At 38.1% G+C, this 27,469-nt stretch overlaps 1 protein-coding gene across 1 annotated transcript; it reads left to right on the top strand.

Moving 5' to 3' along the window:
* Positions 1 to 553: 553 nt before the first annotated feature.
* CRY1 (cryptochrome circadian regulator 1) lies at positions 554 to 26,249 on the top strand (the record flags this gene model as incomplete). Its single annotated transcript, XM_031552597.1, has 14 exons — positions 554 to 648; positions 11,162 to 11,270; positions 14,356 to 14,498; positions 15,882 to 16,066; positions 17,217 to 17,305; positions 17,950 to 18,090; positions 18,190 to 18,501; positions 20,674 to 20,825; positions 20,916 to 21,118; positions 21,894 to 21,995; positions 22,297 to 22,392; positions 23,376 to 23,447; positions 23,561 to 23,668; positions 25,587 to 26,249. Coding segments are annotated over 13 exons (1,803 nt in total), but the record flags the coding sequence as incomplete, so codon positions are not given.
* Between the last annotated feature and the right edge of the window lie 1,220 nt (positions 26,250 to 27,469).

The raw sequence follows: 27,469 nt of genomic DNA, 5'->3' as shown, positions 1-27,469 counted from the left end.
AATAAACAAATGGCATATTCTATGAGTGTATTTATGCGTCTGGTTGGGTTTCGGTGACTGTCTCTTAAAACTGTCTTAAATATACAAAGAGGATAACACAGCTTTTAGCAGAGATGGATGGCTGTTTTCCTTATTGCTCTCAAGGGAGAGGTGTGACCGTAAACTGAAAAGTTGAGATATGCTTTTAAAATAAAAATATTCTAAAGAGGAATCTTTATCATCCAAGTTTCAGAGGGGTCTTTGGGTGGAGGTGAGGTTGTATTTTGGTTTTGTTTCTCATGGATACTTGTCGGGTGACATTCATGAAATCTCCACCATGCTTTTTTTTAACTGCCAGCTCTGAGACTTGTTAGTTTGCCAAAGAAATGTTCTTCAGTTCTGCATTTACTGACAGTCTTACCAGAGTTCTGTGTTTCTTCTATAGAAGACAGCACAACAGACCTTGCAGTTTTGGCACTGGAGGTCAGGCTTTCAAACTGAGCAGCATTACTAGTGATCGGATGCTGCTCTTGCAGCAACAGCCTTTCTGTTGTGTTTTTTTTTTTTTAATTGACTTAATATTTTTATCTTCTACTGCTACATTCTTCTTCCAGAATCCTATCTTTGCAGATGCTCTGGTTGCTGTTGTACTGCTCATCCAGTGTGCTGGTAAAGTGAATATTTATATTTTATTTCTTTGATGTTCTGCTTGAGGAGAGTAATATTTGCAGGAGTACAATCATTACGCGTGATTTATTCCAAAAATGAAGGTTTAGAGAAAATTCAAGAACTTTTCCACTTGCAGTGCTGTTGTCATCGGTTCTGGTTTTCTTCCTTCTGAACTTAAAATGTTTAAGATGACTAAAGGTCAAATAGCCTTTGGAGGAATGTGGTGCATGTGCACTGTTTTCCTGCATTTGTAGTATGAGCGATGTGTGTCAGAACCTTTCTACTGAGGTTTTAATTAGGATGTGCTGGATGGTAATACATAGCTTGCCTTCGGTTGGACTGTGTTGACTTCCCCTTGAAAGTGATATTTTCTTATGCTTACCTCATAAAATTTAACTTGAGTGTAAGCTTTTGAACTTGGGGTTGTATAGATTAATCAAAAATACCCATGTGCAAGTCAGTGTGATTGAAATGTGAATCTCTGTGGGCTTAGCACTACAAAGATGATCTTTATTTTCTCCTCGAGGTTAGGATACAGTTCAATGAAGTACCGGTAATCTTTTTTTCCTTTGTTGTAAGGACAATGCCCATCCATAGCAACAGCAAGCAGGGAGTTAAGTCTTTGTCAGTGTTACTTCCTGGGTTTGGTTGTATCCTTGTATGTTCCTACTGCACCCTTCCTGCAGGATTAAATACGGTTCAGAAATGCATTAGCTTTACCTGTTATTGACAGAAGTTTTTTGCCTTTTGTGCAGATTTAAAATGATCTTTAATCCCAGCTCTAGATGGAGTTTATTAGTTTCTGAGCAGCCTGTCTGTATAGAAAGACTGCTGCCAGACATTGGCGCTGCCTTGGAACACGTAGTTCACAAGTAGCTGTTCGTTTTGACAGCTTCCCTTTCTATTTTTTGTCAGCTCCCAATTTTGCATATTGGCTCGGTGCTTTTAGAGTATTAGATTTCGTTTAACCTTTTGGTGGCAGCGCTTCCAAATACGACACAGGAACAGAACCCATCTGCTTCTGGTAAACGCTCGCAGCTTTTATCTGTCTTTGTTAGGAATAAAGTTCAACTGCAAGTTATAAATCCTCTCGCAACCCTTCGGAAGTGAACTAGAATTACAGCTCCTACTATAACAGTTACATATAACTAGAAAAGTAGGTCATTGTGGCAGGGAGTAGTCCAAACAGCCAACTGGTTGCTGCAGCAACGACCTACTTTAAGAAACTATTTTTGTTGATTCATATTGAAATGTTCTTACAAACGGCATAAGGAAATGATCGGGTTATGAGCAATGCAGTAATGGAAGCTGCGGAGTTTGGAGGCTTCTTTTTGTTTCTTTCTTCCCTCCTTATCTTTTTCCCTTGACCTTGAAGTGTGGGGATTAAAGCAAATAAGGTTTGTTTTTCCTTCGGTTTGACCTCCAGTGGAGAAGGAAAATCTCTTGTGTGAGGCTCTGCATAGCAATAATAATCATCAGTAGTGATTAAGCAAGTTTTTAGTTCAGAAGCTACAAATGTTCCTCTATCACTTTCATCTATGGAAACAGCTTTAAAGCAAAAAAATACATACACGGTTTCTTAAGAGAGTAATCTCCTTCCTGGAATGCCAGCAGTTTGCTTGATATTTCACTGTACTTCTTGGTTTTTAAGCACTTTGTCTTCGCTGAAAGTTATCCACTTTTGGGAAGGAGGGCTTACAGCGTCCCGTCCTGTGCCTTCCATTTGCGTTTATGTTGGCAATGCTCCCTACTGCATCTTCTGTGGTGCTGTTAATCCTGAACCTGGCACAAGCAAACTGGAAAAAACTGATAGTGTGGAGGATGTTGTTTTCCAGCTGTCTGCCATTATTCTTTCTACAGTCAAGAAGTCAAGAATTGATGATGTTCTTTGTTGTTCTTTGGCAATTCATTCGCTTCAAATGAAAGCGATGGGTAGACAGCTAAAATAGAAAAATGCAGTTCTTATAAAGACTGCGTTTTTCATAAAATAATTCATCTGAACCATCTTTACTTCTTGAGAGGTGGTTGAATATCACTTTTTAGTGATGTACTACAGTTAAGTGGACCACTGCAATAACTTAATTTAGATAAATTAAATTCAGTTTCTTCAAGTGAAGTATTACATGTTGCTCCTTGACCTTGGTGTTGGTCCTAACCAACAGGCAGGTTGGATAGTGTTTATCTAGATGCTTATCTAGATGTTACTCGATTTTATTATTTCAGCTATTATCCCATGAACTACATTTTGGTTTTGTATGCCAGCGCTTACGTTACTGAGCTCAGTGCATCCTTTTTTGTCAGTTTCTGACTTTGATATATAAGGCCCCTGGGGAGTGAAGGGAACCATTGCCTGCTCATACAAGGAGAGAGCTGGGGACGCAAAAGCACACTTCTGAATTTGTGCAGCTTCATAAACAAAGCTGTTACTTGGGGTTTTTGATGTTTCTTAAAAATGTAGATTCTTCCTTTGTTATTTTTTTCTTAGAAATGTGAGATTTCTGTTCATTTACCTCGTATTCAGATGGGATTTCAGTTTTCAACAGCCCATTCAGAAGCTTTTGGCCTTGTTGGTTCATTAGAGTAGCAGTAGGAAATGAGGGTGATGCTGAATGGCTGACCAGCATGAGGCCAGCGATAGATAAAATCCAGTTGCTTTTAATGAAGAACTTTAGATATTTTCTGTCTTCCAAGCATTCTGCTAATTCTTGTGTATGTTAGTTGACTTCATCTCTACCCTTAATCTATTCATTTGGTGTAGTAGATCATTCTGATATGGGAAACCAGAGTCTTGTGATTTATATGGTGTAGTTGAGAAATATATTTATCTTACTCACTGCTTCTTTTTTTGGTAAAATTTGTAAAATCTTATTAGCAATAATTGTAATCTTACAAAGCTTACTTCAATGTAAGGAAAGTTTTAAAAATTGTGTTATAGTGAGGGTCAGTATGGGACTTGTCCTTCTGAATCAGGCTGCGGGATTGTGCCTTGCTGGAGCTCCAGTTTCTCTTATTCTTCTGAAATGAGCCTTGGCAGTTATTTTCTCCTGGATTCTGGAGAGTAATTTGACTGAACTGCTTTATTTAGTGACAGGAATAAAAATAAGGCCAGCTCTGATTTAATTATATGAAGCCTTATGAGCAGCTCATTTAAATAAGGCTATGTGGGTACATGAGAATAGGGAGCTGTAAGTTTATTTAAACGTGAACATGGCTGTACTGTCAAGTAGCTACATTTTATAATTTGCTTTTAGGTCCTATTTTCCTAGCTGTCCACACTGCAGGTATGGTTGCTTGCTCCTGACTTTTCTTCTATGGATCCAAGCAGTTTCATTCTGAAAAGAGTCAGCATAAGGAATTAAGTCAAGTCATGAGGACTTCAGCAGATTGGGATTATGAAGCTGGAGAAAAATGAACACAGAGTACGTATGTTAGAGTGGAAGACTGCAGAGAAGAGACTTGAACTGTGAGCCTGTTAATCTCTTATCACCAGAAAGCTGACCTTTGTAACAAGTAATTTGAGTTGTTTGTTGCTTGTTAAATGGGAATGAGTCTGGATGAGTAATAGGTGTTCTTTAAGTGTGGAGCTCAGATCCAGATCTTTACAAAGACTAGATACCCTATTTACTGTGCAGTAGGGATCACAAAATAGGAGCCAAATGTAGGTTGCTTTTGAGAAGGTTATGCATGTCTCTTGAATTAGGACACCTTTTGATAGGACATCTCTTGTGTACTCCTTTCCTTTGGGCAGTGCTGCCTTTGAAAAGGTAGATCACTTGTGAAGAAATTAATGAGAATGGTATGGAAGGAAATAGTAGATCTGTGTCTTAGCGTAAGCTAGATTAGATTCAAATTATTTTGTTGTTTTATTTAATAGAATGGCATTGTGTGTTGTAGTTGTAGTTCCACCCAACTCCATATGTGAGATCATAGAATCATAGAATGACTTGGACCACAATGATCACCTAGTTTCAACCCCCCTGCCATGTGCAGGGTCCCCAACCACCAGACCAGGCTGCCCAGAGCCACATCCAGCCTGGCCTTGAATGCCTTCAGGGATGGGGCATCCACAACCTCCTTGGGCAACCTGTTCCAGTGTGTCACCACCCTCTGAGTGAAAAACTTCCTCCTTATATCTAACTTCCTCCTAATATCTCAGTTTAAAACCATTCCTCCTTATCCTATCACTATCCACTCTTGTAAACAGCAGCTGTCCCCCCTCCTCTTTATACACTTCCTTCAAGCACTGGAAGACTACAGTGAGGTCTCTTAGGAGTCTTCTCTTTTCCCAAACTGAAGAAGCCCAGTTCCCTCAACCTTTCTTCACAGGAGAGGTGCTCCAGCCCTCTGATCATCTTAGTGGCCCTCCTCTGGACCCGCTTCAAGAGCTCCACATCCTTGCTGTACTGGGGGCCCCAGGCCTGGACGCAGTACTGCAGGTGGAGACTCAGAAGAGCCGTGTAGAAGAGGACAATCACCTCTCTCTCCTTGCTGGCCACCCCTCTTTTAATGCAGCCCCGAACACAGTTGGCCTTCCGGGCTGCAAGTGCACACTGCTGGCTCATGTCCAACATGATGAGATGGTCTTTGCTGCTTAGCTTCCAGAAGATCCACTGAAAAGGACTCAACTTGAACACGTGTAGAGATTAACCACTATAAAGCAATACTTATTGTTTGAAACCCCTTCTTTCAAGCTTTTCTGAAGAGTTTAATTTGTTGTGGTGGTGTTTGCTTTTCTTTAAGAGCTTATTTCACATCAGTTATGCATACCACAGCTCTACTTGAGCTTGGGTGCATCTTGTCTCCTTTATCCATCACTGCTTTGCTTTGGCTTAGAGATAATAACAGTTGTCAATGCCAGAAGAAAAAAAGGCCAGCGATGCACTTCTTGGTTTGTGCATGGATCAGCTCATACCAAGTTATGAAAGGCGCTGAAGTCCTGAGTTGCACTGTGAAGGAGCCGTTCTTTCTCTGCTGTCTGTGGAGCAAATCTGAAGGAGATTAGTTAGCTCCGTGGCCAGCTCACTTCTGTATCCACTGTTGAATAAAGTCTACTTTTTCTTGCTCTTGTGTATAAGCTCACTAGCAAAGGTATGACTGTATATCTTTTGGGGAAATTAAGTAATATGTTGTATTCATTGAAACAACGTAATATAATAAGATATGCCTCTATGTGACCTTGATTTGGTAACAGGAAAATACTGCTATGGCAAGCTGCCAAAGGATGCTGTGGAGTGTACATAACAATTAAATCCTGTCTGAGCTTAATCTTCTTATGGTTTCATAAGAATATACTGCTTGCACTGTCTAAGATGCATTGGTTAGTGGTAAACAGGAAAATGCACTGATAAAATATTAAATATATCTAATTTGAGGTACTTCTCAGTGTTTTACAGTTGCAGTATTAGATGAAATCTTGTAGAAGCTAATCAGAGAAGTGTGTTTACCTAAGCGATACTGGAATTTCATATTGATCCAACTGTGAACGTAGGGCAAAACAGAAGATATGTATGAAAGGCCAAATCTCTTTCCATGCGTAAAGGTACACGTTCACATGATCTGTTAATGCAGTCAGAGCCTAATGCTGCAAACTGTACTCATTCAGATATAAAGGTGTGGTTGATGCTCTGCAGTGTGTAATATTCTTTCTTTTTATTGAATCCCATTCTTTATGAAAGACAAAGCAGTATCTGATAGAAAAGCTGAAGAAAAATTGAATAGGAAAATAAAGCCAGCAACCACTAGGCTGCATAACATAATGCTGAGAGACAAAGCCTAAGTGGTGATTGAATACCACAGTGCTGCAAATCTCTTGTGTGGCACTGCTTTTCTTTGTTGGAGAGATGAAAATTAAGGACTTGACCTGATGACTATTGGTTAGAAAGGAGGCATTCAGAAATACTGGTTCAACAGTATTTTGGATGGATTGCTGGAATTTGTGCAGTCATAGGTAAAATATTTAGTGACTGAGGAATGAAACAGGTTTTAGTTTATGTCAATCCCTTCCTGCTCCCCAGCATTAGTAGAGGGATGGAACGCTTGGTTCAGCTGAAGAAACATGGGTTGATGCTCTTCCCTGCTAAAATAATCTGTTCATCCTTTTTGTGCCTCTTTAACTAAGTTAGGTTGTGCACTTCTTATATTTACTCAAAGCGATAAAGGAAGTGCTTTCTCACTTTGAGAGGACAAAGTTGTTTCAGATTGCAGACTCAGGAACATGACCTGTTACTATAGGGTTTAAATAGCTCCTAATTGCCACACTTAGGGAGAAAAGTATAATGAAGTTCAAGCCTAATAACTGTTACTTCAAAGCTGGTGTTAGCAAACTTTGCTCCAGGAGTTCATATACTGAAGAGAGATTACTTTTTAATGAGATTAGAGGGTTTCATGCCTGTTCCAGTTCACAGACTAATTTTGAAGTATGTTAAGCTGAAGAGGGAACGTTTTTGATGGTTTTGGTGAGAAGACTCAAATAGGTTTGCTGTGTCTGTGCTAGAGTGCTGCTCCCAATCCTGTTTAGACGCTTGCAGTTGAGGAAGATGCCTGCATCTTGCTGTTCTGCGTTGTACTCATGCATGGAGTTGGTTCTTCAGAACCACCATGCTCACATGTAGTCAAGTGCTACCATTCAAAGTGGAACCTGGAAAGTGGTTCTGTAACTCTTCTTTCCAGATCCCATAATGATGCACTGTAACAGTGCGTAGAGTGCTGAGAATTACTGTTTTAGCGTTTTTTTTGTTTGCTTAATATGGGGGAGGTGCATGTTGTAGATACCTTATTACTTCTCCCCTGATGTACGTGCATACGTTATCACTGGAACATTGATTTGTTCAGGTGTGCATTATAATGCTATGCCAATATTAAGGAAACGATGGGCTTAGAGGTTGTTGCTGGAGCTAATAAGACTGTCAGCTTCTTTCACATAAGTGCATGTTAGATGAAAGCAGGAATCCTGAAATGTAGAACTATTAATTCAAAGTAATTTGTGCCCAGGTGTATCCAAAACTAGATGTTAGCATGCCTTTAATCAAACTTCTGTATACATGAAAAAGATGGGTACTTAGGTTATGATGAGTTATTGATTCAACTACAGATTTATTGGTAGTGGTTATGCCTAGAAATTGCCTAGCCTTCTTAAATTGTTGCTTCTAATTGAGCAAGGAAAATCACAGAATCATAGAATGGCCTGGGTTGAAAAGGACCACAATGATTACCTAGTTTCAACTCCCTGCTATGTGCAGGGTCACCAACTACCAGACCAGGCTGCCCAGAGCCACATCCAGCCTGGCCTTGAATGCCTCCAGGGATGGGGCATCCACAGCCTCCTTGGGCAACCTGTTCCAGTGTGTCACCACCCGCTGTGTGAAAAACCTCCTCCTAATATCTAACCTAAACCTCCCCTGTCTCAGTTTAAAACCTTTTCCCCTTGTCCCATCAATACCCACCTTCGTAAACAGCCATTCCCCCTCCTGTTCATACACACTCTTCAAGCACTGGAAGGCCACAATGAGGTCTCACTGGAACCTTCTCTTCTCCAAGCTAAACAAACCCAGTTCCCTCAATCATTCTTCGTAGAAGAGGTGCTACAGCCTCTGTATAAGTAAAAAACAAAACAAAACAAAATAAACTGCGTAAAGGGTTGGTTGGTTTGTTTGTTTTTTACAAAATTTTTCAAATTTTAATGAGAAAGTGCCCTTTAGATGTGATATTGCATGAATGTGGTTGGTGAAAACAAAATAGATTAGTTTCATCGTTTGCAGCACATCTTGTTAAAAACATCTGGACCAGATGGAAGGTACAAATAGGCTTAATAAATTGCACGTTCATTCTGAGTAATAGTTTGCTGTAAACTGAACCCTTGTTCTCCAATTCAAAAGCAGTGTTGTTTTGCACTGCTGTTACTACAAATACCACAGGGTCACTAGGGCTTAATTTGGTCTTTATCTCCGAACAGTGTGTTCTCAGTGACAGTCGTGCAGCTTAAGCTGGGACTTGGTTGGTTTGCTTCAATTTTTGTTTGTGTGAGAGGAGATAGCAGAGTGTGTAATTTCTTCCCTGTCCCATTTCCCCCCCCCCAGCTCCCCTCTCTCTTCCTCCATGTATTTCACAACTCCAGTCTAGACTGTTGGTTTTTTACATACGTGAAAGTTTTATGGAGATAGAGAGATATTAAAGATAGTAGAGAAGATTTGGAAAAACAACAAAATAGAGATTAAATGGTATTAAGGGCAAGTTTAGGGATCTTGGATGTGAATTGAAGATTGGGTCAGCGCTTGTGATCTTGAATGAGATTTTGTGTCAGTCCAGACTAAAGTTGTATGCTGTGGTCAGTTAGGAGGAAAGTGGGTTGAGAAAATAGGGGGAAGTGAGATGTAGATAGGAAAAAATTGTTTCCTGAGACCATTTTTTTTTGTGTTGGAATTGTTGTGAGCATTTTATTTTGTCAGTTTCCTTTAATACCTTTCCCCTATATTCTGTGATTTGAAGTTTAAAATCAAACAAACAGAAATAAATCTCTTGTAGTATTCCTAAGCCATCTGGGTACTATAGTTTGTGTTTATAGTGAAGAATTTGTCTTACTGTGAAGAATTTCTGAACACGTATATTCCTGAGAAGCAAGATTGAGAAAGATTGAAGTGGACAAAATTCATGATAAGAACTGTAATTCCAAGTTTAAAACAGAAATGACAACAGAAAAACAGTCTGTACTTTCTAGAATAGGCCTGGAAGCAACATTGGCCTACAAACGTAGGGCCCACATTCTGTTTAAATAGAAGTGTATGCGATTCTACTCTGGAATCTAATATTAAAATGACTACCTACACAGATGTTTCTTTTTAGATACAGCGTATCTTACTTCATTGTCAAACTGCCTTGGAGGTTTTTTTGGATGAAAATTTAGCAAAGTGAGAGAATTGGGCATCATTTTTTCTTCCTGTCATTAAACACGTAACCTAGTTGTCAGTAAAGAAGCTGCTGTGCTCTTACACACCTGCTTCCTCTGTCACTTGCTTTCTGTTACCCTTTCAGGTCATGTGAGCCATACATTTCTGGCAGTTCTTGGACATGTACATACTGTTTTTTTTTTTCATACATTACCTCCAACTTTTTAAGGAAAAAATGTTAGTCATCACTTATCTAATGTAAAATGTCTTGAAAACGTAAGAGGAAAAAGTCTTCTTTCACAGTTTCAGTAGGTTTACAACTGTTGTGTATGTGTTATCCCTCTTAGAATCTATAGCACTTTAATTGCAATGGGTTATTTTTTTGTAATTCGTTCTGTGAAATAGGTGTTTCGGTGGTCCTGTTTGCTGGGTGCCCGATCTTAGTACCACACAGGGCACCTGCAGCTCAGCGGGCATCTCCACATAATTGCACCTGTGCTGCCACATCCCCAGAGTCTCCCTGGCAGTGTTTTCCCTCAGTTGGTCTCAAGCTGTTGTGCCACCTACGTGTAGTGGTGGTATGGCAGGTCCTCATAGGAATGATGGCCTCCAGCAGGAGAGTCTCTCCTTTGCCTCTCAGGGTATCACTTTTGGTTGATGGTGGGGAATCCAGTGACACATGCCTGCACAAAACTTAGCAGCTACCCTGGTTAGCACATGATTTGGTGCAGTGATCTCATCGTGGTAGAGGGTTTGAACAGCTCCTAATTAAAACCTTACTTTTATCACATAGATAATGTTGTGGGGAAAATACTATGCTGGTGAGAAGACTGGGATGCTCATCTGAGTATCCCCATCATCTCTAAGTGTCCACCAGCCACAGTTTTCTTGTCAGTTTTTTTGTCTCCTCCCAAACAATCTTGACTATCAGTTACCTTTAATTACTGCATCCACTAATAATTCTTTGGTGTATAGATCTGCCTCAACATCATTTGTGCAAATGCCCGTTTCACCTGAAGACTTGCAGATTTGCAGAACCCCATTCTCTCCCCTTTTTTTCTTGTTTCCTGATTTACTCATCACAAATTCAAGGGAGGGTATAGCTGGTTTGTGACATTTCTCCTTAGAAGGAGAGCTATTTTTATAAGTGAAGGCCGAAGGCATACTTCTGACCATCTAGTCTCCTGACGTGCTGTTTTTAGTAACAGTTCAGGCCCCTATGTTGTAAGAGGCACTTGGATTAAGTTTCATTGCTGTATGCCAGTAGTTGATTGTCTCCTTTTTTTTGTGGTGTGCTATTTTTCCCCCTTCAGGGTGACAAGACACTTATAGATTCAGTTAAGACTTGATTATGTTTTAATGTGTTCCAAAACTGAATAGCATTGAGGTGAAAACTTGAATGAGAGCTCAGTTTCATTTTATTTTTTTATTATGTGCTGCTTAGTAAGAGCTATTGAATTACTGTAAGCTAAGTGTAACTAGGATGTGGACATGAATGCATGCATCATCAAAATACGCATGAAATATGGAAGATCTGATAACAGATGGGCTATTCCTCTTGATCCCTGTTTCTACTGTGAAGTTGTTTTGTCTACTTCAGAAAGCAAACATTTCTTTCCATTTCTTTGCAGGTTTCTGCTTCAGTGTCTTGAGGATCTTGATGCCAATCTACGGAAACTGAATTCACGTTTGTTTGTTATTCGTGGACAGCCAGCAGATGTTTTCCCCAGGCTTTTTAAGGTAAATGCTAGAAATGCATACAAATAAAATACAGTTTTGTTTCTGTCCATGCATATGACTGTCAAACTGGTTTCAAATGGAAGTATTTCCTGTACTAGTATACTTAAGTGCAAGTTGCTTTCCATGCAAATGCTTAAACACTTTTGCAGTTTCAGGTTTTTTAATATTTGCATTTCCCTCCCTCTCTACTGTGTGTATCATCAACTGACCCAAGTTCTTCTTAGACTATACAGTTTTAATTTTTTTTCCTCTCCAGAAATAGAACTAACTTATCATGTTTTGCTATGTATAGGTCCTGGTCTAAGTTTTCCTTCTGGGTTCCCTGTGAAATAATGCATATGTGAATTCAGAGATTCGAAGTCTGACCCGTAAAAGCAGTGCTTGATTTAGACCAAGTCGCTGGTGTGCTTTTTAGCCATAAGAAGTGGTTCACTACATTTTTCACTGGAGATAGGCTTAATCAAAATGCAGGGTTAGCTCTCTTGTTTCTATATACTTCAGAATATTTTTCTGAAGTGGCTTATGCATAAGTTGCAGTTGTTCTTGATGAAAATGGTGAAGTTGAACTTTAAAGTTGAGAATTTACAATTTTATTTCGTCAGATTCCCGTTCTTTACAGGGTAATTTATGATATCAAACTCCTTTCATCATAAATTGCTTTTTAATTTTTTATTTTGAAGGAAAGAGTTTTATCAAGAAATCAAAACTTGAGAAATCGCTACTGATAGTAATTTCTTACCTGGGTAATAGTGTGTTTAAAGTAATACTATAATAGGATATGGAAATGAATCGTAGAATTAAAGAGAGGTTTTGGATTGAAAGAGACCTTTAAGATGATGTAGATCCAATGCTGCTGCTATAGGCAGGGACACCTCCCTTTGACCAGGTTGCTCAAAGCCCCATCCAGCCTGGCCTTGAATGCTTCCAGGGAGGGGGCATCCACAACCTTGCTGGGCCGCCTGTTCCAGTGTCTCATCACCTTCACAGTAAAGAATTTTTCCTGATATCTAGACTAAATCTGCCCTCTTCCAGTTTAAAGCCATTTCTCCTAGTCCTGTTGCTACACACCCTTATTAAAAAGTCCCTCCCTAGCTTTCTTGTATGTCCCCTTCAGGTACTGGAAGACCGCTATCAGGTCTCCTTGGAGCCTTCTCCAGGCTGCTCAATATGCTTTGCATATTGATTTTTTTTTAAAAGGTTTTATGGAGTGACTGGATTGAGGTGACTGAGATAAGCAAGATTGGAAAAAATGTCTTTTTCTGGAAAGACTATTTTCTCAAGAGATTTAATTATCCAGGCTTCAACACCAGGCTAGACAAATAAGAGGCATTGTTTTATCTCTTGGACGTGTTAGGTTTTTGGCTGAAGTCTACCTTGATATCAACTGTATCTCATACAGTTTCTCTCATAGCCTCTTGTGCCAGAGCAGAAATCTATACATCATGTACTTGCCCTGCAATGGGTGATGTGGAACCTTGAATCAAGTTTTTCAGATCATTCTCATTAAAAGTCTCATAAAGGTGAGCAACAATTCTGACACACTAGTTTTTATCTGAAAGGTGGTATCTTCAAGCTAATAATGGTAGGAAGTAGTGGAATTTCTGTAAACTCTTGTGTCAGAAACCTAATCCAAGATGCCTGGGGGTGAATATTTCATGGCTGTTTTTTTAGTAAGGCTCTCCTTTTCACAGATTGAAGGTTAATGTTTTCAAAAGACAGAGCACTGATTATATTTTAATTGTTAAAAAGGACTAAAAGTACTCTAGGATTTTTGGTAGAGCTAGAGAGAGATTTGTGTTCTTCTTTCCTGCCCACTTCCAATCCCTCAGAACAGCTTTGCTTCCCTTAAGACTTAATTCGGTATCACCCATTTCAGCACTACTGCTAGTATTGCTATTGAAAGCGCAGTAGGTCGTCATCTTCTGGAGTAGTGCACAGAGATAGAAGTGCAGTGTGGCTCTGGCCCTTGGATGCTTTTTTCATGATTTTCTTTTCAATGTGCCAGAGGAAAGAAGGGTTTAAGAAAATGTGCTGCCAACTGTCAAATGGATGGTTTTTACACCACCAAATGTAAAATAAACATCGTGTAAGAGTGAGTGAGGCTGCTAAAGGGTTTGGGGCCTGCTGTGTCAGTGTTGGCAGGTATAAGGGTGGAAGGATGCCAAGCATTCTGTAGAGTGGTTTATCCTAAGTATTGTACCTGTGCTCCATCTAGGTGAGGGCTAAAGAGTCTAGAAGTGAAGCAATGCCCTAAGTTAACAGTGTTGTATTCCTGTGCCTCTGGTATAAGTCCAGCTCTCTGAAATAGTCTGGCTGGTGTGTTTAGGTCTCCTGATTAAGATAACTGGGATTAGAAAAGTGTTTCTTTAGAGTTTGATGGACAAGATGTCTTTGTAGGATCATTTGTGCAACGCTTCACCTTACCCATTTTCTGCTGTTGCAGAAACCACAGCTGTGAATGATGCCTTCCTTTGGTTCTTTTCCCATACTCATTGCTGCGAGCTTAATTACAGCAGTTGTAGGACTTGGTGGCTGGAGAGTTTGGAACAGGAAGGAAAAATATGTGGTGTCTGATTTTAGCAAGGGAAGCTACTTGCTTCTCCCCTTTCACACTTGAAGCTGCTTTAGGAAGAATTTGGTTACCTCAAATTAGTTTCTCTCCAGAAACTTCAGCTCTGCTGCTAAAGTTAACAGGCATATGTGAAGAGCTTGCAGAGCAGCAAGATAACACTACTCAACCGCTACTCAAAAATGTCCAGAAAACAGCCTGTGTCATTTTTCCCTTCTGTTATGACTCTGAAGTATGTGGATCCTAAAGTTAAAGCTGAATTTTCAAATCTTCTATGGAAATGTAACAAGACAAATCAATAGAAGCTTTTTTTGATCTGATTCCAATCTAGATGCCAAAACGTTGGCTGGTCTTTTTGTCAGTCAGGGTATCTATATCTCTGTATTTTGTACCTTTGTGTATTTTACCAGCTCTCCACAGACAATAGTTGGTGTTACAACATGTCCTTTCCGTTCTTCTTTTCCTCTATCAATCAGCTGGTTTGCTGAAGGACCACATATTTATTTTGTGTTTCAGGAATGGAGCATTGCAAAACTCTCTATTGAATATGATTCTGAGCCATTTGGGAAGGAGAGAGATGCAGCAATTAAGAAGCTGGCTAGTGAAGCTGGAGTGGAGGTCATCGTTAGAATTTCTCACACGTTATACGACCTAGACAAGTAAGTTACCATTACCTCTGGTTTTATAAAAGAAAAAAGTATGTCTTTATATAGTATCTTCTATATAGAGTGTGCTCATTTCTATATAGAACGCTTTTCATTCTTCCTAACTACACATTTGTTTTATATTTTTTATTCTTCCATCTATTCATACAGATTTTATTGCACACTGAGCAGAATTTTGCAATTCCAAAATTGATACAGAAAACTATGAAATGTAGCCTTGATTCTGTGTTCTTTTTGACAATAATGTTAGTTTTCTGAATTAATGGTAAAGCAGTGCAAACAACTGTAACTTCTGACAGCTGGTATTTGTTTTTGTTTAGTTTTAGTTTGTTCTGTCTCAATTTCATTTCTATACAAGTTAGCAAAAGGTCCTCAATTTTTTCCAAAACTGTTTTCTAGAAGTTATGTATCCAGTAATGCTCTGAGGATTATTTGATATCCCTGTGTTGTGTTACTTAATGTGTTGTTTGTTATTCCACAGATCTATTTAAATGGATTAGTGTTAGCTCCTTATTATAGAAACATAATCTGCAAACTGTTCAAAAATATGACTTGGCTTCTCTGAACATTAAGTAATTTGTTATGGTAGATGCTGGGTTTAGTGTTTGTTGTAAGCCACATCTATGGGAGATTGCTAGATACATTGAGGGGAAGGGAATTGCTGCACTGATTTGAAACCAGTAGCTATTTTTAAATCTTAAGTTTAAAATCCACCCCTCTGTCAAAATTCCTTCTCATTTTCCACGGCCCTTAAGTGAGCAGTTGATTCTATTTACTGCTTTAAGTTATTTCTTGAACTTTTCCTGTTTCCAAGATTGCAGATTTAAGGGTGGGCAGTGCAGAATGTGAAAACTGTGTTTTGACAAGTCATTGCACATAAATGGCAGCCTAACCTTTTCTCACTATTAATTTGGCTATTAATTTCAACTCTGCCCTGAATGCCAGAGTAGAAAAATGCTGTATTTTTTTGCAGATGGATGCATCTTAATAAGATCATGCTAACTCACCTGTGTTGCTGAGGACTTTCTGCTTTGTTTGTTGCTACTTTGTTAATCTGTATGTTTTCTTTTCATCAAGATTTTTGCATTCATTACTCATTCTTAAGGAACTTTCCTCAACCCAGAAGTTAAGATTAATTAACTTGGTTTTAAACAGTTTAATTATGTTTTCCCAGTGAGGAAAAACGATGGTGTGGAATTAAGTTTCAAATTGTCTGGATTATCATGTATATCTGTCTTTCTGTATAGTACAATATTTCTTCTGTGTGTCTAGATGTATATATTAAAAAACAAACAAACAAAAAAAAGAAAAAAATAATTGTAGTATCCTGTTGTCTAACATACTTTGTTTTTATTCTTTTTTTCCTTTTAAAACCAGAATAATAGAATTAAATGGAGGACAGCCACCTCTTACTTACAAACGATTCCAGACTCTAATTAGTAGGATGGAACCACTGGAGATGCCAGTGGAGACTATAACCCCAGAGGTAATGCAGAAATGCACCACTCCAGTTTCTGATGACCACGATGAGAAATACGGTGTCCCATCGCTTGAAGAGCTAGGTAAGTTCTTACACTGCTTAGATGTTGTGGAACGAGTAGAGAAGTAGCCTACCACTAAAAGCATAATACTAGCTTCTATTTCTGGTTAATTGTTAGCTGATGGCAATTATGATAAACAAATAAACAAATAGTGTTTGTTGTGATTGAATGGGAGGGCAGGCGGATCGAACTACACAAAGTACTGTTGAGCTTCTTGAAATTACAGCACAGCCACTTTCTTGAGATATCAAATCATCATCAAGCTGCTGCAGTCTTTATTATTTCTTTGCATTATATGTGTTTTGTCATCGATCTATCACTTTACAATCTAATTTAAAACAAAACAAAGCCCCAAAAGCTTGTCTTGCTTGATAATGAGGCGAATAATTATTTTAGAAGATTCTAAAATCTCTTCTTTGTATAAATCTTAATTTCAGAAATACATACAAACAAATGCAGCATGACCACCAAATCTCTGAGGAAAAATCTCTGGACAAATTTTGGCTACACTCTTGCTGCTCTGTCTTTTAAAGCCTTCTTCAGAAAGATCTCACTAAACACATTATCTCATGTACCTGGTGAACTCTCCTTAGTGGAGAGGAAGGGAGGGAGAAAAGCTTGCCTCTTTTTCATCTTCTGGATCAGAATTACTAATCGTAATTCTAATCTTTTATGTATGTCAGTTAATGAAACATAGGAATGTTAGTTCTGAAGGTAGAATGGATGCTTTTAGTATGATTCAAAAAGTTTTTAGGCATCCTATAAATTAATGAAGCAATTCTTGCTTCTTAGTAGTGTGGTAATAAAAAGTAAAAGTTATAGATTAGAGATAACCAATATATTGCAGAACTGGAAACTTGAAAATAATTTGGAAAATGAATGGAAGGTTACTTTGGGCAAAAACAAAAGTAGAGGAATTGAAGTAAAATCATTCAGCATTAAGCTTTATAATGGAATGTAAAAAAAATGGATTTTCCTGCAAGTTGGAGCTGTTGAACATGGTTTGATAAGACTTGGTTGCGAAGTGTTATAGAACTTGTACTTTGCCATGTGTCCATCTTAAGGCTATTCTCAGCATATAATAATATGCCATCAAGTATCAATACTCTAGAATGTACTGCCCTTCAATAGAGGCAAACAAGGACTTTCCTTGTTTTAATTTGTTTTTCAGGTTTTGACACAGATGGTCTGCCTTCTGCAGTATGGCCTGGGGGAGAAACAGAAGCTCTCACACGACTGGAAAGACATCTAGAACGAAAGGTATATTTCATATTGTTGTGAGCGTGATGTATCTGGAAAATAGAGTTGTTCTTAGTAAGGAGAATTGAACAAAGTGTTAATCTTTTTAACTATCATCCCCCTCCCCACTGAAAAACACCAGAAAAAAAAAAATAACCCTTTATACTCAGGGCCTTTATATAATGATGTAAATCAAGTTGCTGTTTCTTAGTTTTGAAAGATGACAGCCTAATTGTCACCTACTTGAACTTTAGAGAAAGTCTGTCATGCCACTGTGTGTTCTGAGAAATGGATTTGTTTTTCTTTGGCAATAACCTTACTTGAAATGCCTCTCATATCTTTGAAGGGCAGTTCCTCTAAAAGCTAAGGTGCTGTTAATTGTCGCAGTTTCCTCTATGTTTAAAGAAGGGATAAGTAGTTCTGGAGGACAGTTCACACCTTCTTCATTGAGGTGAATTATTTACTAGAGATTCTGCTGATTTGAGGAGAACCCCTTGAACATTTGATCACCTTAGCTCTAAGATGATGTGATCACCTGTTCAGCACATGGACTCGGTTACTGATTGTGCATGATTTCTCCCTTTAAAACTTGCTAACTTTTGTTACCTACTCTGTAATCTGATGTTAGAGTGTTATGGGTGTATATATATATATATTTTTTTAAGGCTTGGGTAGCAAACTTTGAAAGACCACGAATGAACGCCAATTCCCTTCTGGCAAGTCCTACAGGGCTTAGTCCCTACCTCCGCTTTGGCTGTTTGTCCTGTCGACTCTTTTATTTCAAATTAACGGACCTGTACAAAAAGGTATGATTCTACACGGTCAGCTACACATTCTTAGATGTTGTGATTCTTTTTTTTCCTCTCTCTTTTCCTGATAAAATGTTTTCTTTCAATAATCTTCAGGTAAAAAAGAACAGCTCCCCTCCCCTCTCCCTCTATGGCCAGCTGTTATGGCGTGAATTTTTCTACACAGCGGCAACTAACAATCCACGGTTTGATAAAATGGAGGGGAATCCTATCTGTGTTCAAATTCCGTGGGATAAGAATCCTGAGGCTTTGGCCAAATGGGCAGAAGGCAGGACAGGTTTTCCTTGGATTGATGCAATTATGACGCAGCTTCGTCAAGAAGGCTGGATTCACCACTTAGCTCGGCATGCTGTGGCATGCTTTTTGACTCGAGGTGACCTCTGGATTAGCTGGGAAGAAGGAATGAAGGTATTCTTTCTCATTCTTGGTTTTGAATTTTAATTTATATTTATACATAAATTTTGTGGTTGATGCCCCATCCCTGAAGACTTCAAGGTGAGGATAGATAAGACCCTCAGCAACCTGGTCTAGCTGTGGTGTCCCTGCTCATTGCAGGGGAGTTGGACTAGATGCACCTCAGAGATCCCTTCCAACTCTAAGGATTCTACGATTTTAAGAAATATAGTTTAACCCTGCAGTTGAAATTTTCTTTACAGTCATGTTTCATGAACTGTTCCTGTTCACAGCGTATGTTAGCTTCCCTGCTAAGGAAAAACACAGGAATTAAAGGGAGAAGACTTAAGAGCTGAGTGTCCTTTTAGCCACTTCTGTCCCTTCACCTTATGTTAGAAGTGTGAGTATGGACAATGCCATTTAGCTGTAGTTTCAGTGCAATTAATTTCCATGCAAATACCCAGGAGACGCTGAAGTTGAAAGTGCACGTCAGTCCTCTGTAGAAAAGAATGTGGTAACTTAATCTTATCATTTCAATCAGTTCTACACTTTTTTTGGAAGGGTCACACTTTTACTGGATGATGATAATGACAAATAGTTTATTTTAAATTTTTTTTAAACGTACTTGTCCTCTGAACTTTGAGCTTGCATCTTATGTATGCATCCAGTCTTATGAAATTTCATCTCACTTAATAGATCAGCTGCAAGTAAACACGTTTCATTTAAAAGGGAAGTCTTGATTACATAAGGACATAAGCTGTCTTAGGAATTTTCCTTTTACAGTTCATTGAAGATAAATATGCACAGGTAATTCAGCCAGATGGAAAGGCTGTGTTTTGCAGATGAGTGCTACTTACTCTTGAAACAGTGCATGTATATGGACGGACCAGACTTGTGCAGTCAAAGGATGTTAAGTCAGTACATCCATAGCTAGCAAATGCTAACCTGGCCTTCTGAGGAAATGTGATTCTAAGTCTTATTGCATGGCAGCATCTAGTGGAGCAGTTGAGTGCAAGCATTTAAGTGTTCATCCAAAAATCTTCATCCAAAAATGTTGTTAGGCAATTACTTGAAAAATAAGGTTGTTTTTAATCAGCTCTTGCTTAAATATCTCTAACTGCTAGAAAACATTACAGTATACACCGGCTGTTACAAAAAATAGCATGAATACTTCTCTGTTAGAGAGAGATCTTGGGTTAGTGTTATCTTGTTTTAGAGTCTTAATGTGAAGGAAAATGACGATGATTCCTTGGAACGTTTGGATGCAGTGAAAGTTTGAAAGGGAAATGAGAACTTGGAAAAACAGGCTGGAGAAGTAACTGGGAAACTATTTTGTACACTCCTTTTATAGAAATACTCCCAGGTTCTCCTCCAAAGAATAAAGCTTCTTTCTTTTTAGCCTGCATTGATAGATCATGTGATCAGTGAGCAGATAAACTTTTTAATGCATGATAGGCTTGTTTATATTAATTAAAAACAAACAAAAAAATGCTAGAAACGTGAAAGCTTCGGAAGGATTGAGTTCCAAATTTAAATCTATTTCCTCATATATTATTTTTAATACAAATAGTAATGACCACAGAAGATGGTTTTTTGTCTCGTTGGTTCACGCATCTGTAAGTGTGTGTCCTTGGATCACTAGATTAACTTGTGGCCTTCAAGAACACAGCTTCTGAATTACTTTCTTGTATCCTGAAACTCTGGATTTCTACTCGTTGGTCTCCTCACCTAGTGAAAGCACACATTGAGGTACATAGACTGGCAGTCAGAGTTGGGAAAGTTCCTTGTGTTTCCTGCTTTGTAGAAATTAGTAAAGCTTACTCAGTTGTAACATGAAAAAGCAGCTCTTCCAAGAGCAACAAATGTGCTCAAAGGCAAGCCATCCTTTGAGGTTTTTTTTTTTTTTGAAGGTTATATTAGCAAAGATGTACAATTTTCCAGTCTTCCCTTTCTGAGATGTCTCCAAGTTTTGCTTACAGGGTAAAAGTCGCAATGGGCTATCACACCTTTGTTCTTGAGTTTGGCATGTAGGTAAGTATTTGCTACCATGTACTGAGTGTTCTGTGAATGCTGTGCCATTGAAGAGCTGGACTGCCTTTGGAATTGAGGACTCCCATTGGTTCTTGAGAAGCAAGTGTATCAAAGATGTGCCACATTCAGACTAACTTGTTGCCCTGATTTCTTGAGGTCTTTGAAGAGCTCTTACTTGATGCAGATTGGAGTGTGAATGCTGGGAGCTGGATGTGGCTGTCCTGTAGTTCCTTCTTTCAGCAGTTTTTTCACTGCTACTGTCCAGTGGGTTTTGGCAGAAGAACTGACCCAAATGGAGATTACATCAGGTAAATCACAGTCCAGAATTTTCAGTAAATTCACTGATGTTGTCAAATAGCTCTAGATTTAAAATGGATTGTTTTCTTTTTTTTTTTAAGACGTTATTTGCCTGTACTTAGAGGTTTCCCTGCAAAATACATCTATGACCCTTGGAATGCCCCAGAGAGTGTCCAGAAGGCTGCAAAATGTGTTATAGGAGTTAACTATCCCAAACCAATGGTAAACCATGCGGAAGCAAGTCGTCTGAATATTGAGAGGATGAAACAAATTTACCAGCAGCTTTCACGATACAGAGGACTGGGTATGGTTATAGGCTATTGGCTTTATTTATTTGTAGATGTATCTCGCCTTCTAGCAATTAATGATTTCATCCCATAGACAGGTGTGAACTCAGTGTTGCAACCAGGGTTGTATAGCCAAATAAATGAGAATATTAAATACAACCAAGAAGGGTCAAAAGAGCTAGAGTGGACTGCACAAATCTTGTTTTGTGCAGAAAATTTTCTTTGGATTTATGGAAACTTCTGGTTAATTAAACTGACCAGCATATGCTGTATTTGTACAGCTCAGTTTTAATACTAGTGGCTAGAAAATGAATGTTATTCATAACTTCAGTCATACCATGTATTTTTCAAGTGCTGTGATTCAGATAGAAACTACTGCAGTCTCTGTTAACGTTCTGCCTAGCTAGGAAAGACCTTTGCCTTTTCTCTGAAAAGTAAACCACATGCATTTAGATTGTTCAGGAGGCTGTAAGTAGTCTTTATTCAGATAATACTAGATATTGAATCAGGATACACTGCAGTCCAATGCAATGTAGTGGCACTTGTAGCTAATATATACTAGAAAATGTATGCAGAACATTATGTGGAAAATGCCTGCTATGTAACTGAATTACCTGTGAAGATCTCAGCAGCAGGGGAGAAAGACAGATGTTGTCCAAGTATCTTTTATAATAGGATTACTTGGGATGAGGATGGAGAATTGCCTGCCACGAGAACAATGGATACTACCTTCAATCTGTTTGTCTGTTTGTTTTCTGTCTTTATGGCTACATATCGTATTTCGTTGCTTAGGTCTTCTTGCAACAGTGCCTTCTAACCCAAATGGGAATGGAAATGGTGGCCTAATGAGTTTTTCTCCAGGAGAAAGCATTTCTGGTTGCAGCAGTGCAGGAGGTCAGTCATATTGTTTAATACATAGAAATACTGGAACTGAATAGCTGAAATGTCTTTGTGTAAGGCCCTTGGCATTGTGTGTTATAAGAGAGCTGTTTTCACAAGACAGTTTCTGGAACAACTTAATTGCTTCCAGTTTTATTCGATGTTGGTAGTATTTATATAAAGACAGTTTTTAAGTCTCAACAGAGAAATTTTATTCATGGTTTTTCTTTTTCTCAAAGTAATTTCTCAACACATATCAAACAACTGGATTTGCCAAATTGGAATGCTGTTGTTTTTTTTTTTCCTGCTTCACTAGGAGCTCAGCTGGGAACTGGTGATGGTCAGACAGTTGGAGTTCAGTCATGTGCCCTAGGAGACTCTCATACAGGAGGAAACGGAGTTCAGCAGCAAGGTACTGTGGGAGTGCCCATCTGTAGAGGATCTGCAAATTGGTACAAGTAGGGAAAAAAAATGGACAAAACGTGAAAATAACATGGATAATTTTTTGTGGAAGTTGTTATCTAAGCTTGAACTGGCCTTGTTTCTGTTCTTGAAACATAAAAATTGTTTCTTAGAGTGAACTTGTCTTTATCTCTGAAATACAAATACTGTTCTGGATAGGTACATTTGGAAGTGAATGGAATCACAAGTGTGACTAAACAAAAATTATTGAAATGTATTCTGGGCTTAATTTAAATGAATGATACTGGAAGATGAGTTCACTTTGTATATCTGATTGCAAAACTTACATGTTGCCTTTTCCCTGATTTCATTAACACTCTTCCATATATAATGAAATTCCATAGGTCTTTTTTTTTTCTTTGCTGGAAATTTTTATAATGTGTAAGCAAATTTCTGGTCACTCCACAAAAACTTAAAATGTGGCTTGTAGAGATCAAAATTGCAAGCTAACAGAGCACAACTGTCTTCTCAGTGTATGTTTATTCATCTTGAAAGGTTGTTATCTTTGTTTTGTTTAAACATGCAGAACATAAGCAGAGTACAACAGAACAAGAAAGTGCAGCTGCTCTTGCTAATTTGGCCTTCTTTTTCAAATAGCTTTTATCTATTTGTTGTTAGTTTTTTCTTCTACAGCTTACGCTAAGGATTTGTTGCTATTTCTGTAACCAAATAGTTTAAAAGGAAGAGGGGAACCCACAGTGCCAATGCTAAATTTTATAACAACTTAAAACATTTTACTGTGTCCAAACAGACTACCTTACTCTGTTTGCTACAAATGCAGTGCTTGACTGTGTGTACTTAATACATTCAGGACAGTCTATCTGAGGATTTTTATTGATGGAGAAGAAACTGTATTTTTTGTTAGTGTTAGTAATGTAACTGTACACTTTCTGAAATTCTGAATTTTATTTGTCATCTACTGTATCTGAACAGGTTACTGTCAAGCAAGTAGTATCTTACGCTATGCTCATGGAGACAATCAGCAACCACATTTAATGCAACCAGGTAATTAAAAGAAAAACCCAAAACCCAAAACAGCCGAACGAAACACCTTTTCCTGAATTTATAAAAGTACAGTAGTAGTGTCTTGATTATAAATACTGATTTTAAATTATCAGGAAGAGCATCTCTTGGTACTGGCATTAGCGCTGGGAAACGCCCAAATCCAGAAGAAGAAACTCAAAGTGTTGGGCCAAAAGTCCAGCGGCAGAGCACAAATTAAACTGGTAAGAACTGAGAAACCTGACATTTATCCTGTTAATGAATAAATTGCTGCACAGATTTACCAGATGTTCTGTGCAGCATCTGTGTTGACATCCATATTGCTGCAGTGCAAAGGAGCTTCAGTTTTGCTCTAGCTCTTTCAGTTGCAGGTGCTATACAAATGCAACAAAAAAAAAGACCTGAAAGGAAATAGTTACAGGAAAAAACTAAAGGCTATTGGACATCTTATTTGAGATGTTAAGGAAAGGAAGATGGTTAAACTGGTTTCAGACACATTGCATGTCTATATAGCTTCAGTTACTCTCTGCTTCTCCTGCATCTCGCCTTAAATTGTGTCAGCAGCTTCTAACGTGAATCAGAAGAGTAACACAACCTACAAAGAAAATCTCAGAGCTTGGATTAGTCCTAGATGTGCAAATGGACTAAGGAGAGCATATCTTAGAGAGACATCACAAAGAGTGTAAAGCACTGTTGTAGTTATTGGATGAAAAGACCTAGGGATGAAAAAGATTTGATGTCTTGAGTGTTTTCTGTTGGTCTCCAACCTGGGCACGATGCTCAGATTGGTAGTTTGTCAGAAAGAACTATGATGAAAAGTACTGGAATCTGAGGAAGAAGACGTTCCTGGATACATATGAACTGATGTGAAAGTGTGTAGAAAGAAGCAGACACTGGGGAAGGAGTTGGATTTATGTGCATAGAGAAGTTAACTGGATGTTGTGTTTTGGGTACACTTAATGGTATGGAGAAAGGAGAGCAGACCAAAGATGTAAAATCCTTTCTCCCAGTGAGTGTGAGTTGAGAGGAGCAAGGGAGGTACTCTGTAAAACATGTTAAAGAGCAATTAGAAGAAAAGACAAAGAGTGAGAGGCTATGTGTGGGAAAAGGGGACAAGATTAGATGGTAGGAGAGACTGTATAGATTAAAGGTGGTTGACATGTCATCACATCCTTAACTTTCAGAAAAGAGGCTTAAGATTTGGTTGTTACAGTGTTTGAAGAATAAGGATTAAAAAATAAATGTGGTTAGGCTTTGGTGGATTTGGAAGATAGGAATTCCATGCAGCAAGCATGGAAAATGCAGTCAGCATCTCTGGAGATAAAAAGAGAAATTCAATCTAATTCATTTGGTTTTGACAGGAAGATCTAATTTTGCTTGTTACGTGGTGTCAGCACTTTGACAAAGTTATTGCAGTGCATTATGAACAATTGTATTGTGCTGATTTGATTCAGTGAAGAACACTGCTTTCATACTGCCTGTCACTTCTCTCTGGAAGAAGATGAAAACCAGAGTCTGATCAGTCTGATATTTTGGCATGTACATAAAGGCCTGTAAACTGCACTTCTGTGTTCTCAAACCATATTTTGGTATTCTGATGGGCCTGAGTGGAATGCAACTCAAGAGTTCCATATTTCAGTAGACATCTAATCCTTAGTACGTGCACATTAATTCAGCATCCATGGTTAGTGTTGCAGCATTATCTAGGTGCTCATGTCTGTATAGTTTAGAGCAAATGCTTGGTTCCCATCTAAGCTGTTTTTCCATTGAGAGATGGGCTGGAGGGTTATTTAGTTTGGTAGAGGAGGCTGCTTTTGGTATGGGCATTCAAAACATTCTGGAAAAGAACATCACAGTAAAATACAAAAATCAGCCAGGAAATTCTGAAAAGCAGTGCTGGTAAAAAAAAAAAAAAGTTTACATTCAGAACAGTATTAAAATACGGAGTATGAGATTGTGTTTTTCCTTCCTCTTCTGGTCTCTAAGGAGAAAGAAATGAGAACTGAGTATTTGAACTACTATGGGGGGGACAGAGCTTACAGCACTGAGAAGAGGGGAAGAGTATTGCTTCCTTGAATTATTTCTACCTTCTTCAAAGCCTGCGTAACAAACTGCTTAAGAATGTTTCTTTTTCCCTTGTAGCATTATTAGAAGAGGAGATACCACTTAACACCCAGGACAAAGTTTCTGCTACTCTGTATTGGAACTGAAGAGTTGTGGGAGTACTCGTAATAAAATAACATGCTTTTTCATAAATTATTTTCAATTGTTCTCAGTTGTTGTAAAGTCCAATTTTTGGAGCACATTATTTCTAACTGGCATTTCTATGGTTTTTAACTTTTTAATGACTCTTTCACAAAGGACAAATTGAGTTTTGTATATAAAGTATTTGGTGAAGTATTTGCTAACTTAATGTAAATACAAGCATTCATCATTAGCATAGACCCATCAATATATTTTTGATAATCTTTCATGTATATGGTATTAGGAAGAGCTGTAGTGATGTTCTGTAAAATGGATGGATATAGAAAGCTTTGAAGTTTTTAAACTGCCATTATTTTTAGATTCCAGAATTTGACTTCTATATGATCAACTTCATATTTTCATAACGTAAGTGATTAGGACTGTGTTTAATCAAATACAGTAGAGCTGTAATCTTTATTAATCACACCTGTATATAAGTCATATGCCAATTTTTTGTCAGGTTGTAAAATTTTGATGTATATGTCCAGTCCTTGTATTTCTCAGTTGCCTTGTTCAGTAATGACATACATTGTTAATAAAAAGAAAAACTGTATGTATGGATACAGATGTCCTTGTGTGTGTTGCTCTGGTACAAATTTTTCAAACAAAATGGGGGGAAAAAGGAGTAAAGTCCAATTCTTAGACTTCATCCGGAAGCCGTGAACAATAAATTACATAGAACTTCACTCAAGTTTAGTGATACTGAAGGAAAACACTATCCAAAGAATCTGGGCCTTTGTTGAAATTGTGTACTTATGTGTTCTGAACATCAGATATTTTTCATCATTAAATTCATTAGGTGTTTCTTCATAATCTAGTTTGGGTTGTTTGTTTAGTTTGGTTTTTTTTTTTTGCTATAAATGGAATTGGCTTGGTAGCCTGACAGTCTTTCCTGCACTAACTTGCTGCTTTTTGAGGATGTTGATTTCTAAAAAAGCAGCAGGTTTATTAGCTACTTAGTGAACACTCTTCATCCATCCAAAATGTTCAAAGAAGTTGGGCCTAAATGTTTTCTTAGGCCATTAAGATCTCTGAAGAAGCAATCTGAGTTAGCTGACTTATTTACATGTAAATTGTACTATCTACTTGAGTGGAAGCACAGTTTAATTCTCATCTGGAAGGAGTTAATTTATCTGCTCTTAATGTCACATGATCGACTCATAGTCATTGGGCACTTTTGTGTTGTAAAATTCACACTCGACTCATGGGTTGACAACATACTCACTGTATTTGGTGCAGAGTAAGTTGCTGTGATGCTGGCTATTCACTGATATTAGATGACAACTGAATTTTTATTTTACAAAAATTAGACTTACAGCATGAGTAAATACAGTTGCATACTGATTGGGATACAATAAGAAAATCAAAATTACTATTAAATAGTGTTTTCTTGAGGCAGAGAAATCTTTTGATCTTCAAAGAAAAATCTTAACACAGAATGGAGAAACATTTGCTAAGTATTTTCCACAGCCAAGTCCAAGTAGAATTGAGAGGTTTCTTAGTAACATACAGAGCCAGTAAAATAAGCAATTCTTCTGTTTGCTTAGTGTGGAAGGGGGAAAAAAAAAAGAAAAAAAAAGGACTGGTAGTCCTTAAGAGAGAATGTTTTAGGAAATGACTTATTCAGTCAAGAGAAGATGCTATTGGGCTTTTCCTGTTAGCTTCTATTGGAAGAAAACCATGCAGTTCAGATGAAATACTCCACTTTGCTTTTCTGAATGTAGGGGTGAAGAAAGTCCTGCAGTCTAACTTAAGGTAAGAAAACACTTCAGTATCATCTT

This window comes from Meleagris gallopavo, chromosome 1 (genome assembly GCF_000146605.3).
Source record: "Meleagris gallopavo isolate NT-WF06-2002-E0010 breed Aviagen turkey brand Nicholas breeding stock chromosome 1, Turkey_5.1, whole genome shotgun sequence".
In the NCBI taxonomy this organism is placed as follows: Eukaryota; Metazoa; Chordata; class Aves; order Galliformes; family Phasianidae; genus Meleagris; species Meleagris gallopavo.
The sequence above is the reverse complement of the archived record's forward strand: the minus strand, read 5'-3'. Positions and strand labels throughout refer to the sequence as shown.